The 18533-nt window shown below is 48.2% G+C and overlaps 2 protein-coding genes across 3 annotated transcripts in view; one reads left to right on the forward strand and one right to left on the reverse strand.

Moving 5' to 3' along the window:
- Positions 1-13503: 13503 nt before the first annotated feature.
- Positions 13504-16164, reverse strand: LOC127570511 (basic proline-rich protein-like). The gene has a single exon (XM_052016156.1). The coding sequence runs from the start codon at positions 16162-16164 to the stop codon at positions 13504-13506; it is 2661 nt and encodes an 886-aa protein (XP_051872116.1).
- The window catches only part of actr3b (actin related protein 3B), a 74451-nt gene continuing 71970 nt past the window's right edge, over positions 16053-18533 (forward strand). The window contains exon 1 of one of the 2 annotated variants that reach the window (XM_052015927.1): positions 16053-16206. In XM_052015927.1, the coding sequence (XP_051871887.1) occupies positions 16163-16206 (44 nt within the window). In that variant the 5' untranslated portion in view covers positions 16053-16162. The remainder of the gene's footprint in view (positions 16207-18533) is intronic. The other variant, XM_052015928.1, reaches the window with a different exon arrangement.

Below are 18533 nucleotides of genomic sequence, written 5' to 3' on the forward strand. Positions count from 1 at the left end.
GCCCAGCGCGTCACGGAAACCAGATCCCCTCCATGGACTCTGTCTTTACCTCTCGCTGCCTTGGCGAAGCAGCCAGCATAATCAAAGACCCCACCCACCCGAGTCATTCTCTCTTTTCCTCTTCCATCAGGTAGAAGATAAAGGAGCCTGAGGGCACGTACCACCAGGCTTAAGGACAGCTCCTACCCCACTGTGATAAGACTATTGAGCGGTTCCCTTATATGATGAGATGGACTCTGACCTCACGATCTACCTTGTTGTGACCTTGCACCTTATTGCGACCTTGCACCTTATTGCTCTGCAATTTTTCTGAGGCTGTGACACTTTACTCTGTACTGCTGTTGTTTTTACCTGCACTACCTCAATGCACTCTGTACTAACTCAATGTAACTGCACTGTGTAATGAATGACCTGTACGATTGGTATGCAAGACAAGTTTTTCACTGTACCTCGGTACAAATGACAATAATAAACCAATATCAATACCACTCTCTGGGCGAAAACAAAAATTTCATTGGGTTCCCTTCAAAGCTCTTACTCCACACCTTAGACCTACGCCCTTTGGTCTTGTTATGGGGGAGAGTTTCCTACTATCTGCCCTATCTACATCCCTCGTAATTTTGTATACCATTATAAGGGCCACATTTAACCTTCTCTGCTCCAAGGAAAACAAAGTATATCCATCTACTGAGGCCTTTTGGTGGGAACTCGATAGGGATGCCTCTGGATGAGCACTTGAATCACCAAGGTACAGTAGGTTACAGACCAAATGTTGGTAAATGGGATTAGTATAGATAGGTCACCATGGATATGCTGGGCCAAAGGGCCTCTTTCTGTGTTGTATGACTCTATGTAGCTGTTAATTCAACAGCCTGTCACTGACAATAAAAATGTTCCCTTTGTAATGCAGAAAAACCATTGTTTATAGCTGTTGGGAAAGAGAGAATATGAGACTGGGGATAGTGCCGACAGCAGAAGAGAATAGTGGATGAAATTGCAGGTTGGGAATGCAGATGAAACCCTAGGATATCAAGTCAAAGCAATGGAGATTGGAGGTATCAAAAGTTCTGGACCAACTGGGAGAATGTCCTAGCTAAATACTGTTGGTAAAAGAATACTGGGCCACCTGCGCTACCATTGGATTTTTATTTGCTTCTGTAAAACACCTTTGAATGTTATTGCTACTTTAAGATACTATATAAATGGAGGTTGGTGTTGGTGTACTGATGATAAGAGACTATGAGCAAAAGGAATGAGAAAATATTGGATATACTCAGCAGATCAGGCAGGATCCGTGGATAGATAGGTCTAACTCCAGTGTTTAAATCCCACCCAACAGCACAATGGGAGTACCTTCATCAGAAGGACTGCAAGAAGGTTTGAAGAAGTTGGCTCACCATCACCTTCGCAAGAGTAATTAAAGATGGGAAACTAATACTTCCTTTGCCAGCAATGCCCAGATCCTGAAAATGAATAAGTAAAACAAAATAGAATTAATTTTCAGGCTGAGGATCTTTCATTAGAACTGAAGAAAAGTTCTGATGAATGATCGTCAAACATGAAACGTTAACTCTATTTCTCTCTCCACAGATGCTGTCTGACCTGCTGAGTATTTCCAGCATTTTCTGTATTTATTTCAGATTTTCAGCATCTGCAGTAATTTGCCCTTGAAAGGTCTTAGGAATCGATTTACACAAAAAGATTGTTTAAGCTTTGAAAATTTGCAGAGTGAATCAATTGTAGGTATTTAAAGTTAAGGAATTCAATATAATGCATGCAGAAAAAATATTTCTAGTGTGATATTGAGGCGACAATGTGTAATCTTAAAATCTTAAAACCAATTTAAAGTAATATCAGGAAACTTCTTACATAAAGAGAGTCAGTGGACATTACTTGCTTGATTTTCAGGCTGCTAAACAAGATAAGAGCCCATGTTGCTAAAGGCAAGCTACTAGCATGGAGAGATGATTGACTGACTAGCAGAAGGCAGAGATTAGGGACAAAGGGGTTCCTTTTCAGGATGGCTGCCGGTGACTAGTGGAGTTCTGCAGGGGTCAGTGTTGGGATCACAACTTTTCACTTTATACATTAATGATCTGGATAAAGGAACTGATGACAGTCTGGCCAAGTTTGCAGATGATACAGAGATAGGTGGGGGGACAGGTAGTGTTATGGAGGCAGACAGTCTGTAAAAGGACTTGGACATGTCAGGAGAGTGGGCAAAGTAGTAGCAGATGGAATACAGCATAGGGAAATGTACGGTTATGCACTTTTGTTGGAAAAATAAAGGTGTAGACTATTTTCTAAATGGGGAGAGAATTCAGAAATTGAAGGTGCAAAGGGACTTGGGAGTCCTCGTTCAGGATTCCCTTAAGGTTAACTTGCAGATTGGGTCTATAGTAAGGAAGGCAAATGCAATGTTAGCATTCATTTTGGAGGACTAGAATATAAAAGCAAATATAAGGCGTTGGTCAGACCGCATTTGGAATATTGTGAGCAATTTTGGACCCCGTATCCTAGGAAAGATGTGCTGGCCTTCGAGAGGGTCCAGAGGCAGTTCACAGGAATGATCCTAGGAATGAAAGGCTTAATGTTGGAGGAGCATTTGTTGGTTCAGGCCCTGTACTCAATGATGAGGGGAGATCTCATTGAAACTTACTGAATACTGAAAGGCCTCGATAGACTGGAGGTGCCGGGGAGGTTTCCATTAGAAGGAAAGTCCAGGATCTGAGGGCACAGCCTCAGAATAAAGGGACATTCCTCTAAAACTGAGATGAGGAGAAATTTCTTCAGCCAGAGGGTGGTAGATTTGTGGAATTCATTGCCACAGAGGGCTGTGGTGGCCAAGCCATTGGATGTATTTAAGACAGAGATTGACAGGTTCTTGATTTGTAAGGGGGTTAAGGGTTATGGGGAGAAGGCAGGAGAATTGTATTGAAAAAAAAAGCATGGGTTGAATGGCTGCATTTGGCTCCAATATCTTAAGGTTTTATAAACAGTAATGGAAATCTGAAATTGGCTCTCTTAAGAGACTGTGGATACTGGAGCGACCGAAATTTTGTAGGTCAAGACTGATAAATATTTGAAAAACATAGAAAATGCAGATGTTGGAAGTCTGAAATAAAACTTAAAACACTCAGTAGTTCAAACAGCATCTATGGAAAGAGAAAAAGAGTTAATATTTATGGACAAGACCATTAAACCCAAAGAATTTACACTTGAGTAATTAAATAAATCTTGAATTAAATAAAACACATCAGTAATAGTGATCATGAAATTACTACATTGTCCTAAAAATCTGACACATTATTGCCTTTCAGGGTTGGGAATCCGCTGTCTTAAACTGAATGAGACTATATATGACTCCTGATCCAGTTCAAAGGTAATCAGGGATGGACTGTAAGTGCTCATATTGGTAGCAACGTTCACATCCTTTGAATGAAAGAAAAAAAAAGCCAAAGCATTATCCTAAAAGTAATCATGAGTGAATAACGATAAATCACTGTGCACTCTTCCGATGATCGCTAATGTCCTTTCCTTTGTGGACGAGCAGAGCAATTTGAAGAATAATCCATTTCTGCACAGCAGATGCTGGTGAAATAATGTCAGGAGGAAAGTCACTGAAATAATTAGTGTCTTCATCACTCATTCATTGCGCCAAATCACTTTTCATTGATTCATAGTAAACCAGTGCCAGATCTTGAATAGTGCTTTTCTTCCTTGGGTAGTTTCCATGGTCCCTGAAGTAACCAGTTTTATTTATGGATAATGTTATCATCATTGACAACAACAACTTGAATCTATATAGCACTTAGGATATAGTAAAATGTATCAAGATGATTCAGAGCCATTATCAAACAAAATGTGAACTGTACCAAGTGATCATGCTGATGTGGTTTGATTAGGCAGAGCAGGAGACAACATGCTGGTAAGGACAGTGGGTCAGAACCCAACCAAACTGCCAGCCAGAAGGTGGGTTTGGTGCCATGATGCTCAGACAATGGACAGGAAATACACAAAAAGTGCTGGAGGAACTCAGCAGGTCAGGCAGCAAATGCTGGCAGAACTGAATGAAAGTCTTTCTGTTCCCACTCTTGTGCTTTGTGGAAATGAATTGATCCCCTAGGTTTAATTGGTAAATTGTCGCATGCATTGAGGTACAGTGAAAAATTTTGTTTTGCATACCATCCATACGGATCATTTCAAAACAAATACATCGATGTAGTAAAAGGGAAAAGCAATAAGTGGTGCTGGGATAACATTGAGTTATCGAGAGATACAGCATAGAAACGGGCCTGTTAGCCCACCGAGTCTGTGCTGACCCTAAACCAATGACCTGCAACAGATCAACCTATTGAATAGTAAAGGTGTGAGGGGATGAAGTGCCTGCTCCTGCTTCTATTTCTTATTTTTCTTTGCTCAGAAATACCGTTGTCCGCTGAGACCATACCAGCAAGTGGTATCCAAGGGAATAAGCCGCAGAAGTGGTAGGTAAAGGACAGCTATGGCAGCAGCAGGAGGCCTCGCCCTGCTTCAGCCCAGGCTTCTTAACCCTTAGTCTGCTTTGCTGATGCCCACTCTCGGTCTACTGACAGAAATCTCTCTGCTGTCCAATCTGTTGGGGCTTGCTTTCCCCCTGGCATGAGGAAGCCAGACACAGAGTAGCTGACCTCAACCATTACTTTCCCAAGCAAGGCAAATTCATACAAATGCAGGGGAGAGACTGGGAAATCTTTAGAGGGAATGCAATCCAACAGCCGGTCATTCTCTCTTCTCCCCCCCCTCCCATCGGTCAGAAGATACAAAAGCCTGAAAGCACGTACCGCCGGGCTCAAGGACAGCTTCTCTCCCACTATTATAAGACTATTGAATGGTCCCCTAGTACAATAAGATGGAATCTTCTGGCCTTGCACCTTATTGTCTGCCTGCATGCATTTTCTCTATAACTGTAACACTTTATTCTGAGTTCTGTTATTGTTTTCCCTTGTACTACCTCAATGCACTATTGTAATGAATTGATCTGTATGGATGGCATGCAAAACAAAGTTTTTCACTGTACCTCGGTACATGTGACAATAATAAACCAATTTACCAATTTAGTCTGCAAAAGAAAATTAGTGACCCGACAGGAAGGTAGCCAAAGAGGAGTAGGGGAGGGGTTGTATGAAAGCCTCAGTTAATCCTATGCAAGAGTACTCATTTCTTTGCCAGATTTACTCCCCCACTTCTTGTTCCTGATTCCTTTAAGATAAGATTTTTATTAATCACATGTACGTCGAAACACAAAGTGAAATACACCTTTTGCGTAAAGTGTTCTGGGGGCAGCCCACAAGTGTCGCCACGCTTCTGGCGCCAACATAGCATGCCCACAACTTCCTAACCTGTACGTCTTTGGAATGTGGGAGGAAACCAGAGCACCCGGAGGAAACCCACACAGACACGGGGAGAACGTACAAACTCCTTACAGACAGTGGCTGGATTTGAACCCGGGTCGCTGGCGCTGTAAAGCATTATGCTAACCACTATGCTACCGTGCCTGCATACTGTGTATTCTGCATAAAGTCATCCTAAAGGTAGCACAGTAGCTATGTTAATGGTGAGGAATTCACAGGGCTGGACTAATAATGTGGATACAAGTTCTGAAAATCACTACAACAGTTGGGGATTTTCAATTTAGTTCATTAAATAAATGTGAAATTCAAAAGGTGGGCTCAGTCATGAAACCATTGGGTTAAGTTTAAAATAAATCCTGCTTCACTGGGGAAAGCAATCTCATTTCCTTATGTAACTCCAGGTCCAGACTCCTAAAAGAGCTGCCAAGTTTCAGGTCAATTTGGAAGGAGGAATAAATGTGGGTCTTGTTGGCGCTGACCACAAGACGTGAAAGGTTAAGCAAAATACCAGAAAAGGGCAAATATTGAGATAGCAGCAAAGCTACTATGTTGTATGTTGGTGGAAAGTGGTAAATATCAATCCCAGATCTGCTTTAAGTTATGGCTCCCGATCAAAATTTCAGGACCTGATTTGGCAGGACATACTTTCCAACCAGCCACAGAACCGTCCACAAGTTCATTATTAATCATCTTAGCAAGTACTTAACAAGCAAAACACAGGTTTTCAGCTGTGTCAATCTCATTGATTTTAGGAGAACAGAGCTTTAATTGATGGAAATTGCTGCTGAAATTACACAGCATCTAACAATCAACGCTATGTAACAATATATTAAACATTAACTTATTTACAAGAGAGATGACGGAGCTTTTATTTTTCTAGGTTCAGTTCCCTCAGGTTTTATTCTGATCATACCAATTATTTTGGAAAGATTGGTCTGTATTCATAAATCTTGAACAGGAAAGATTAAGTGCTGATCTAATTGAGGTGGTTGAGATGTTTAAATGATTGGTAGGGTGAGAAACTATTTCTTCTGGTGGCTGGGTCGAGAATAAGGGAACAAAGCATAATTAGAGTTGGGCCAGTCAAGGATGAAATTAGGAACAATTTCTTTGAGTGATGGATAATGGAAATCTGGAACTCTCTCTGTGAAAGAGCTGTTTATGTTTTACTTAGTTGTTTGAGGTGGCACATTTTGGGAAGTCAAATAAGGGGAGGACATATACACTAAATGGTAGGAGCCTGAGGAATGTTGATGAACAGAGAGACCTTGTGGTACAATTCTATAGTTCCCTGCAAGTGGCCACACAGGTAGATAAGTTGGTGAAGATGGCATAGGTCGAGGCAGAGAATACAAGAATTGGGACATTATGTCAGCCAAGACATTATCAAATCCTAGAACAAGTTTGAAGGGCCACATGTCTTCTTTTTCTCCTATTTCTTATGTTCAAATTTTATAAAAAATTTCTAACATTTCTTGCATTTTGTATTTACATTATACCTCTCAATTGATGTCAAGTACCTGCTTTCCAATTTGATATTACTGATGTTAGCAGCTTGGAGCAGTGTCTGAATCAACATCTCCCAAAAATGTAACGTCCACCACACCAGGAAGGACAACAGCAGCAGGCACTTCGAACCTCACACGTCTGAACATAAGAATCAGGAAAAGAAGTAGGCTACTTAGCCCCTCAGACCTGCTCCACCATTTAATAAGATCATGGTGGAGCTGATTGTTACCTCAGTTCCACATTCCTGGCTACCCCGGTAACCTTTCACCTCCTTACTTATCAGGGATCTATCTACCTGTGCCCGAAAAATATTCATGCACTCTGCTTCCACCATGATTTAAGGAAGAGAGTTCCACAGATTCACAACCATCTGGCAAAATGTTTTGTACCTTTGTCTTAAACAGCCAACCCCTTATTTTGAAACAGGAACCCTACTTCCAGATTGTCCCTCTCCACAGCCTCCTTGTCAAAACCCTTCAATCAAGCCCCTTCTCACTCTTCTAATCTCCAGCCAATATAAGCCTGGCCTGTCCAGCCTTTCCTCATAATCTACACATTCCTGGTATTAGTCTAGTAAATAATCTTTAGGACATAGAACATAGAAGAGGACACCACAGGAATAGGCTCTTTGGCCCAAAATGTTGTGCCGAACTAATTAAACTAGTAATTAAGTGCTTAACTAAATTAATCTTTTCTGCCTACACAATGTCCATATCCCTTCATTCCCTGCACGTTCATGTGCCTATCTAAGAGCCTCCTAAACACCTCTATCGTACTTGCCTCCACCACCACTGCTGGCAGCGCATTCCAGCAGTTCCTTTCAGTAGTTCTCTGAACTACTTCCAGTGCATTTAAATCCTTCTTTAATTAAGGGACCATTACTCTAAACTGCACTTGAGATGAACTCTCACCAATGCCTTATGTAACTGAATCATAACCTCAATACTTTTGTATTCAATTCCCCTTACAATAAACAGGAACATTCTGTTAGCTTTTTTAATGATTTGCTGTACCTGTTCTTCTATGAATCATGCACTACGATACCTAGATCTCTCTTCATCAATGTTCTGCAATCCCTCATCATTTAGATGACATGTTTCTTTTCATATCTCCTACCAACATTGACAATTTCATATTTTCCCTCATTAGATAAGAGAGATATCTTTATTAGTCACATGTACATCGAAACACACAGTGAAATGCATCTTTTTGCATAGAGTGTTCTGGGGGCAGCCCGCAAGTGTCGCCACGCTTCCGGCGCCAACATAGCATGCCCACAACTTCCTAACCTGTACGTTGTTGGAATGTGGGAGGAAACTGGAGCACCTGGAGGAAACCCACGCAGACACAGGGAGAACGTACCAACTCCTTACAGACAGCAGCCGGAATTGAACCGGCTGGTGCTGTAATAGCGTTACGCTAACTGCTACACTATTCCTGTCCACCAATATCTACCAATATCTCCTTTTAGCCCATTATCTATGCCAGCTGCAACTTTAGCAGGTGGACCATCATCCAAGTCATTTACATAAATTGTGAAAAGCCGAGATCCCAACATCAATGTTTGGGACACACCACTTGTTACATTTGGTCTACCACAAAAAGACTATTTATGCCTGTTCTGAATCCTGTCAATCAGCCAATCTTCTATCCATGCCAAAATGTTACCTCCTACACAAGCTATTATTTTCTGCAATAACCTTTGGAGTGACACCTTATCAAATGCTTTCCAGAAATCTAGGTGTAGCCCTTTTGTCCTTAGCAAATGTTACACTCCCACAAAACCATGCTGAATTTGCCCGATTACCTTGTTATGACAGAACATCTATCATAATAACACACAAAAAGCTGGAGGAACTTAGCAGGTCAGGCAGCATCTATGGAGGGAAGTGGACAGGGAAGGATCAAGACCCTTCATTAGGACTGGAAAGAAAGAGGGGAGGTAGCCGTTATAAAAAGGTGGGGTGAAGGGATGGACCAAGAGCAGGTGGGTGATAGGTGGATCCAGGTGAGAGGGTGTAGGCAGGTGAGGGAGGAGGAGAGTGGGAATGATGTAAGGAACTGGGTGATAGGTAAATACTGGCGATCTCCCCCCTTTCTTTCCAGTCCAGATGAAGGGTCTTGATCCAAAATGCCGACTGTCCATTTCCCTCCATTGATGCTGTCTGACCCACTGAGTTCCTCCAGCTTTTTGTGTGTTGCTCCAGATTTCCAGCATCTGCAGTCTCTTGTGTCTCCAACTTTAATAACGGTTTGTCACGCTTTTTTTGTGATAGACGTTAAGCTAACTGGCCTATAGTTATGTGCTTTCTGTTTCCCTCCCTAGAGTTCCTTCTCTGTGACTGAGTCTAAACCCTGTAGGTCCCTCCTTAGCAAAGTTATGGAAATATATTCACAAGGACTGTTGTGATTCAAGAAAGCAGCTCTTCAACACCCCCTCAAGGCCAAATAGAGATAAATACTGACCATGCCAATGACATTCATATCCTGAAATACCAATCATTAAAAAAAATGTTCACTCTCGCATTAGTGTCAGGCAGTATATCAGAACATAAAGAATATTAGCAGGAGGAAATCAGCCAGCCTCTGAGCTGCTCCTCCATTCATCATGGTCATGGCTGATCTTCTACTTCGGCACCATTATCCCACACCATCCCCAGACCCTTTCATGTCCAGAAATCTATCAATTTGAATGAAAAGAACTGAGCCTCCACAGCCTCTGGGAAGGAGAATTTCCAAGGATTCACCACTCTTGGTGGAGAACTTTCTCCTTACCCCAGTCCTAAATATCCAATTCCTTAGTCACCAACTGCGTCCCGTGGTCTTAGTATTCTCAGTGAGAGGCAACAGTCTCCCTGAGTCTTGCTCGTCAAGTCCTTGAGGAGAGTGATAGATGATCTCATCAAAACTTAGAAAATTCTTACCGCCCTTGAGACTATAGTCCAAATCTTCTGAGTCTTTCCTCGTGCAGCAAACCCACCATCCCTGGAACCACTCTACGTGAATCTTCTCTGTACTCCCTCATTGACGTACATCCCTTCTTTGGTAAGGAGACAAAACCTGTACACAGTATTCCATGTGCGGTCTCCCCTAGGTCTTATACCATCGCGATAAGATTTCTTTATTCCTGTAATAAAACCCTCTCGTAATACAGGCAAAATATGCCATTTGCCTTTCACCTGCATATGGCCTACAATGACTTAAAAACATGCACACCTAGGTCTGTTTAAACATTAACACTACCCAATATCTCAGCATTTAACAAATGCTCTGTTTTTCTCTTAGGTGCACCAAAGTGGATGACCTTGCATTTTTCCACATCTGCCACATTCTTGACCACTCCCTCATTTTATCCATTCTCCTTTAAAGCTTCTTTATATATTCCTCCATACCCATAATCCCACCTGGTTTTGTATTACCAGCAAAGTTGAAAATATGACATTTTCTCTTCTCAGCCAAATGGTGGCTGTAGATCGAGTAGCTGGATCCCAAACATTGATCTCCGTAGTATCCCACTAGTCACAGGCTGCCAGCCTGCTAAGTATCCATACATTCCCACATTTTGCTTTCTGTCCAACAACCACCATCCCTGGAACCAGTCTTAGTGATAGGTAGGGGTAGGAGAGTCTAAAACTAGAAGGCATAAGTTTCAGGTGAGAGGGAAAGATTTAAAGGGGATCTGAGGGGTGAGTTTTTCCACACAGATGGTGGTGGGTACATGGAACAAGCTGACAGAGGAAGTTGTAGAGGCAGGTACAATGTTTAAAAGACATTTAGACAGGCATATGGACAGGGAAGGTTGAGAGGAATATAGGCACAATGCAGGCACTTGCTCAGGAAGACACCTTGGTCAGCATGGACAAGTTGGGCTGAAGGGCCTGTTTCTGTGCCGCATAACTCAATGAATCTATGACTCTATCACAACCAACTCACTCCTTGTAGCTCTGCAGTTTCCTTTGTTTAGGTTCAGGGCACTGGTTTTAGATTGAACAACCGCACTTTCTATCTTAATAAGGAATTCTATAACCAATCCTCAGTCCACAGTAGGAATATTATCCCTAATTCCATCTGCTCTCACCTTGTTGAGCAAGTCACTGTGCCAGACCTTATCAAAAGTATACCCTATCTGTTGGTTCCCTTTACCTTTTCTACAAATCACATAGAGCCATAGAGTCATACAGCACAGAAACAGACCCTTTGGCCCAACTGGTCTAGGTCAACTAAGGTTTCCATCTAAGCTAGTCCCATTTGCCTGTGTTTGGCCCATATCCCTCTAAACCTTTCCTATCCATGTACCTGTCCAAGTACCTTTTAAATGTTGTTAATGTACCTGCTTCAACCACTTCCTCTGGCAGCTCATTCCATATACCAACCAACCACTGGGTGAAAAAGTTGCCCCTCAAGTTCCTATTAAATCTCTCCCCTCTCATCTTAAATCTATGCCCTCTAGTTCTTGACTTCCCCAAACCCTGGGTGCATTCACCCTATCTATGCCCTTCATGATTTTATACACCTCTGGAAGATCACCCCTCATTCTCCTACACTCCATTGAAAAAAGTCCCAGCTGCTCAACCTCTCTCCATAACTCAGTCCCTGGAGTCCCAGCAACATCTTCATAAATCTCCTCTCCACCTCTTTCCAGCTTAGTGGGCTCTTTCCTACAGCAGGGTGACCAAAACTGAACGCAATATTCCAAATGCAGCCTCACCAATGTCTTGTACATCTGTGACATAACATTCCAACTACTATACTCAATGCCCTGACTGCTGAAGGCCAGCACGCCAAAAGCCTCCTTCACCACCTTGTCTACCTGTGATGCCACTTTCAGGGAACCACGTACTTGTACTCCTAGGTCCCTCTGTTCTACAGCACTTCCCAAGGCCCTACTGTTCATTGTGAACACCCTACCCTCATTTTTCTTCCCAAAATGCAACACCTCCCACTTATCCCAATTAAACATCCAGAATAAAGGGAAGGAGGTGGGCAGGTTGTGAGCGTGGGGGAGGGGAAAGAGAAGGGGCCACAGGAAAACAAGGGGGCAGGGAAAACAGAAGGGAGGGAAAACAAAGGGGGGAGGGGAAAATGGAGGGGGTTGGAAGGGAAATCAGAGGGGAGAGATTACTGTAAGTTAGAGAAATCAATGTTGATGCCATCAGGTTGGTGGTAAGGGCCAATACATTAGGGTCATTTAAGAGACTATTAGATAGACACATGGATGAAAGAAAAACAGAGGGTTAATGAAGATGAAGTAGAGAGAGGGATAGATTGAAAAGTGATAAGGTTTATTTCAGTCGGCACAACATTGTGGGCCGAAGGGCCTGCATTGTGTTATATGTTCTATGTTAAACTCCACATGCCATTCCTTGGCCCACTTACCCAACTGATCAAGATCCCTCTGTAAATCCTGATATCCACCTTCACTGTCAATGACACCAAACAGTTCCCTAGTATGATGAGATGGACTCTTGACCTCGCAATCTACCTCATTATGGCCTTGCACCTTATTGTCTGCCATCATTGCACTTTCTCTGTAACTGTAACACTTTATTCTGCATTCTGTCATTGTTTTTCCTTGTATGGACGGCATGCAAAACGAGGTTTTTCACTGTACCTCGGTACATGTGACAATAATAAATGAATTTAATTTTAGTGTCATCTGCAAACTTACGAACCACAATTACATCCTTAACAACAAACCATGTGCTGGAGGAACTGAGAGTGGAGAGGTGAGGCGATCACCACTTTCCACCTGCCTCTGCACTCTCTGTCCTGATGCAGGGTTTTGACCTGAGACATCGACAGTTCCTTTCCTCCCAGATGCTGCTCGACCCGCTGAGTTCCTCCAGCACCATGTGTGTTGCTCCAGTTTCCGGCACCTGCAGTTTCTTGTGTCTACCTCCTCAAAGATGGACTCTTGACCTCACAATCTACCTCGTTATGACCTTTCACCTTATTGTCTGCCTGCACTGCACTTTCTCTGCAACCGTAACACTTTATTCTGCATTCCGTTATGGCTTTTAGCTTGTACTACCTCCATGCACTGTGTAACGATCTGTATGCAAGACAAGTTTTTCACTGTACAAGTGACAATGGCAGGCACAGTAGTGCGATGGCAGGCACGGTAGTGTAGCGGGTAGAGTAACGCTTTACAGCGCCAGCGACCCGGGTTCAATTCTGGCCACTATCCTTAAGGAGTTTGTACGTTTTCCCCATGTCTGTGTGGGTTTCCTCTGGGTGCTCCGGTTTCCTCCCACTTTCCAAAGACGTACGGGTTAGGAAGTTGTGGGCATGCTATGTTGGCGCCGGAAGCGTGGCGACACTTGCGGGTTGCCCCCAGAACACTCTACGCAAAAGATGCATTTCACTGTATGTTTTGATGTACATGTGACTAATAAAGATATCTTATCAATAATAAACCAATTCCAATTCCAGTATTGGTCAAACATGATTTTCCTTTGATAAATCTATGCAGTGACTCTGCTCAGTCCTGCACTGCTCCTGTGCCTGCTCCAGTTCTGGGGTGGGGGCAGGGGTGGTGGCTGGTGAGTGGTTTGAAGCAGTGAGTGGTTTGGGGCGGTGAGTGGTCTGGGGCAGTGTGTGGTCAGGGGCTGTGAGTGGTCTGGGGCAGTGTATGGTCTGGGGCAGTGTATGGTCTGGGGAGTGAATGGTCTGGGCAGTGAGTGGTCTGGGGCAGGGTGGTCTGGGCAGTGGGTGGTCTGGGCAGTGAGTGGTCTGGGGCAGTGTATGGTCTGGGGCAGTGTATGGTCTGGGGAGTGAGTGGTCTGGGGAGTGAGTGGCCTGGGGCAGGGTGGTCTGGGCAGTGAGTGGCCTGGGGCAGAGTGGTCTGGGGCAGGGTGGTCTGGGCAGTGAGTGGCTTGGGGCAGGGTGGTCTGGGGCAGGGTGGCCTGGGGCAGGGTGGTCTGGGGCAGGGTGGCCTGGGGCAGGGTGGTCTGGGGCAGGGTGGTCTGGGGCAGGGTGGTCTGGGCAGTGAGTGGCCTGGGGCAGGGTGGCCTGGGGCAGGGTGGTCTGGGCAGTGAGTGGCCTGGGGCAGGGTGGCCTGGGGCAGGGTGGTCTGGGGCAGGGTGGCCTGGGGCAGGGTGGTCTGGGGCAGGGTGGCCTGGGGCAGGGTGGTCTGGGCAGTGAGTGGCCTGGGGCAGGGTGGCCTGGGGCAGGGTGGTCTGGGGCAGGGTGGTCTGGGCAGTGAGTGGCCTGGGGCAGGGTGGTCTGGGGCAGAGTGGTCTGGGCAGTGAGTGGCCTGGGGCAGGGTGGTCTGGGCAGTGAGTGGTCTGGGCAGTGAGTGGTCTGGGGCAGGGTGGCCTGGGGAGTGGGTGGCTTGGGGCAGGGTGGTCTGGGCAGTGAGTGGCCTGGGGCAGGGTGGCCTGGGGCAGTGAGTGGCCTGGGGCAGGGTGGTCTGGGCAGTGAGTGGCCTGGGGCAGGGTGGCCTGGGGCAGTGAGTGGCCTGGGGCAGGGTGGCCTGGGGCAGGGTGGTCTGGGCAGTGAGTGGCCTGGGGCAGGGTGGCCTGGGGCAGGGTGGTCTGGGGCAGGGTGGCCTGGGCAGTGAGTGGCCTGGGGCAGGGTGGTCTGGGGCAGTGAGTGGCCTGGGGCAGTGAGTGGCCTGGGGCAGGGTGGTCTGGGGCAGTGAGTGGCCTGGGGCAGGGTGGTCTGGGGCAGGGTGGCCTGGGGCAGGGTGGTCTGGGGTAGTGAGTGGTCTGGGGCAGGGTGGCCTGGGGCAGGGTGGCTTGGGGCAGGGTGGTCTGGGGCAGTGAGTGGCCTGGGGCAGGGTGGCCTGGGGCAGTGAGTGGCCTGGGGCAGGGTGGTCTGGGCAGTGAGTGGCCTGGGGCAGGGTGGCCTGGGGCAGTGAGTGGCCTGGGGCAGGGTGGCCTGGGGCAGGGTGGTCTGGGCAGTGAGTGGCCTGGGGCAGGGTGGCCTGGGGCAGGGTGGTCTGGGGCAGGGTGGCCTGGGCAGTGAGTGGCCTGGGGCAGGGTGGTCTGGGGCAGTGAGTGGCCTGGGGCAGGGTGGTCTGGGGCAGTGAGTGGCCTGGGGCAGGGTGGTCTGGGGCAGGGTGGCCTGGGGCAGGGTGGTCTGGGGTAGTGAGTGGCCTGGGGCAGTGAGTGGCCTGGGGCAGGGTGGTCTGGGGCAGGGTGGCCTGGGGCAGTGAGTGGTCTGGGGCAGGGTGGCCTGGGGCAGTGAGTGGTCTGGGGCAGGGTGGCCTGGGGCAGTGAGTGGTCTGGGGCAGTGAGTGGCCTGGGGCAGTGAGTGGTCTGGGGCAGGGTGGTCTGGGCAGTGAGTGGCCTGGGGCAGTGAGTGGCCTGGGGCAGTGAGTGGTCTGGGGCAGGGTGGCCTGGGCAGTGAGTGGCCTGGGGCAGGGTGGCCTGGGGCAGGGTGGCCTGGGCAGTGAGTGGCCTGGGGCAGGGTGGCCTGGGGCAGTGAGTGGCCTGGGGCAGTGAGTGGCCTGGGGCAGGGTGGTCTGGGCAGAGAGTGACCTGGGGCAGGGTGGCCTGGGGCAGTGAGTGGCCTGGGGCAGGGTGGCCTGGGGCAGTGAGTGGCCTGGGGCAGGGTGGCCTGGGGCAGTGTGTGGCCTGGGGCAGTGAGTGGCCTGGGGCAGGGTGGCCTGGGGCAGGGTGGCCTGGGCAGTGAGTGGCCTGGGGCAGGGTGGCCTGGGGCAGTGAGTGGCCTGGGGCAGTGAGTGGCCTGGGGCAGGGTGGTCTGGGCAGTGAGTGGCCTGGGGCAGGGTGGCCTGGGGCAGTGAGTGGCCTGGGGCAGGGTGGCCTGGGGCAGTGAGTGGCCTGGGGCAGGGTGGCCTGGGGCAGTGAGTGGCCTGGGGCAGTGTGGTCTGGGGCAGTGAGTGGCCTGGGGCAGTGAGTGGCCTGGGGCAGGGTGGCCTGGGGCAGTGAGTGGCCTGGGGCAGGGTGGTCTGGGCAGTGAGTGGCCTGGGGCAGGGTGGCCTGGGGCAGTGAGTGGCCTGGGGCAGGGTGGCCTGGGGCAGTGAGTGGCCTGGGGCAGGGTGGTCTGGGGCAGTGGGGGAGCTGAAGGTGACAGGCAGACACCACCATGGGTCCCATTGCCTATCAGCTGCTGCAAGATCCGGGGAGGCAGCGCCCTCCAGCGGCAGTGACCCCGGAAGTGCTCGGCGCCTGGTTACTGCGGAGACGCGGCGGCGGGCGGCTGGCGGTTCCATGGTCTGTCGGCCGGTTTCTCCGGCTGCTCGTCGCTCCGGATAGGAGAAAAGTTTCGCGTCGGGCCGAACGGACGTGATCAGCATGGCCGGCTATTTACCTCCGTGCGTCATTGACTGCGGGACTGGGTGAGTTGCTGATGCCGGAGTGCGCTTGCACGGAGGCCCCGCCTGACCGGCTGTCCGGCTGTCAATCACAGCGGTTGCCTGGGCAACGGCCGGGTGCCTGCGGGCCCCTTGCTGTGTAGTTTATCGCTAATATGCACACGTACAGGTGTGGATAAGTGTGTGCATAGGTCAGAGTGTGCTTCTTGCAGGGAAAATAAACAGTGGATGGAGGATAATGCTATAATGTATTCTTCGAACAAATCTGGTAATACCTAGAATTTCTGGCAGCAAATAAGATGAGGTTTCTTTATTAGTCACATGTACATTGAAACACACAGTGAAATGCATCTTTTGCGTAGAGTGTTATGGGGGCAGCCCGCAAGTATCGCCACGCCTCCGGCGCCAACATAGCATGCCCGCAACTTCCTAACCCGTACGTCTTCGGAATGTGGGAGGAAACCGGAGCACCCGGAGGAAACCCACGCAGACACGGGGAGACAGAGTCAAATTTAGCACCTCACCTGGATGACTTTGTATCTGTTAGTGACTTGGTAAAGGTATTGCCTCGTGTACTAAGTGCATTTGTCAATTGTGGCTCAGTTAGCAGCAGTCTTTTTGGGCTTGAGTGACTTGCTCTGAAAAGCTTGGTTTATACAACGGCAGGACTGAGTGAGTCCTGAGTTGGAGCAACGAACACAAAATGCTGGAGGACCTCAGCAGGTCGGGCAGCATCTACAGAGGGAAATGAATAGTCGACGTTTCGGGCCGATGCCCTTCATTAGGACTGGGAAGGAAGCGGGCACAAGCCAGAATAAAAGGGCAGGGGCAGGAGCACAAGCTGGCAGGTGAAAGGTGAGTCCAGGTGAGGTGTGGGGGGGGGGAAGGTAGGTGGCTGGGGGGATGAAAGGGAATGATGTAAGAAGCTGGGAGATGATGGGTGGAACAGGCAAAGGGCTGAAGAAGAAGGAATCTGATAAGAGAGGAGAGTAGGCCATGGAATAAAGGAAATGAGATGGGCAGGGTGTGAGGGAGGGGAAAGAGAAGGGGTGAAGAGACCACAGGAATGAAGGAAAACAGAGGAGGGGGAGGAAATCAGAGGGGAGAGGTTATCGGAAGTTAGAGAAATCGATGTTGATGCCGTCAGGCTGGAGACTTCCAAGACGGAATATGAGGTGTTGCTCTTCCAACCTACGCCTGGCTTCAACGTGGCAGTAGAGGAGGTTGTGGACAGACATGTCAGTGTGGGAATGGGAAGTGGAATTAAAATGGCTGGCCACCGGGAGATCCTGGCTGTTGTGCTGGACAGAACGAAGGTGCTTAACGAAGTGGTCCCCCAATCTGCGTCGGGTCTCACTGATGTAGAGGAGGCCACGCTGAGAGCACCGGATGCAATAAATAGATTCACAGGTGAAGTGCTGCCTCACCTCGAAGGACTGATTAGGGCCCTGAATGGTGGTGAGGGAGGAGGTGTAGGAACAGGTGTAACAGTTGCAGGGATAAGTACCTGGAGGGTGATCGGTGGGGAGGGATGAGTGGACAAGGGAGTTGCAGAGAGAACAATCCCTGTGGTAAGCGGTGGGGGGGGGAGGGGAAGATGTGCCTAGCGGAGGGATCCTGTCGGAGATGGCGGAAGTTGTGGCGAATGATGTGTTGGATGTGGAGGCTCGTAGGGTGGTAGGTGAGGACAAGGGGAATCCTGTTACGTCAGGGGAGGGGGTGAGGGCAGACGTGCGGGAAATAGAGGAGATGCGGGTGAGGGCTGCATTGTTAATAGTGGAGGGGAAACTCTGTTCACTGAGAAAAGAGGACATCGGAGATGTCCTGGAATGGAAAGCCTCATCATGAGGACAGATACGGCGGAGGAACTGAGATAGAGGGTGGGAAGAGGTGTGGTCAAGGTAACTGTGGGAGTCAGTGGGTTTGTAAAGGATATCAGAAAATAATCTGTCTCCGGAGATGGAGACAGAGAGATCAGGAAAGGGGAGAGAGGTGTCAGAGATGGACCTAGTGAATTTGAGGGCGGGGTGGAAGTTGGAGCCGAAGTTGATAAAGTTGACCAGCTCTGTGTGGGTGCAGGAAGCAGCAATAATGCAGTCATCAATGCAACAAAGAAAAAGTTGGGGAGCATTACCGGTGTGGGCTTCAAACATGGACTGTTCCACGTAGCTGACAAAAAGGCAGGCATAGCTGGGGCCCATGCGTGTATCCATGGCTACATTTTTGATCTGGAGAAAGTAGGAGGAGCCAAAAGAGAAGTTGTTGAGGGTGACTACTAGTTCTGCCGGACAGAGGAAGGTGGCAGTGGAGGGGAACTGGTTGGGTCTGTTGTCAAGAAAGAAGGGGAGAGC

This window comes from Pristis pectinata, chromosome 5 (assembly GCF_009764475.1).
Source record: "Pristis pectinata isolate sPriPec2 chromosome 5, sPriPec2.1.pri, whole genome shotgun sequence".
In the NCBI taxonomy this organism is placed as follows: domain Eukaryota; kingdom Metazoa; phylum Chordata; class Chondrichthyes; order Rhinopristiformes; family Pristidae; genus Pristis; species Pristis pectinata.

Coding starts and splice junctions, on each gene's coding strand:
- LOC127570511 (XM_052016156.1), bottom strand. CDS start 16,164: ATGCTGATCACGTCCGTTCGGCCCGACGCGAAACTTTTCTCCTATCCG.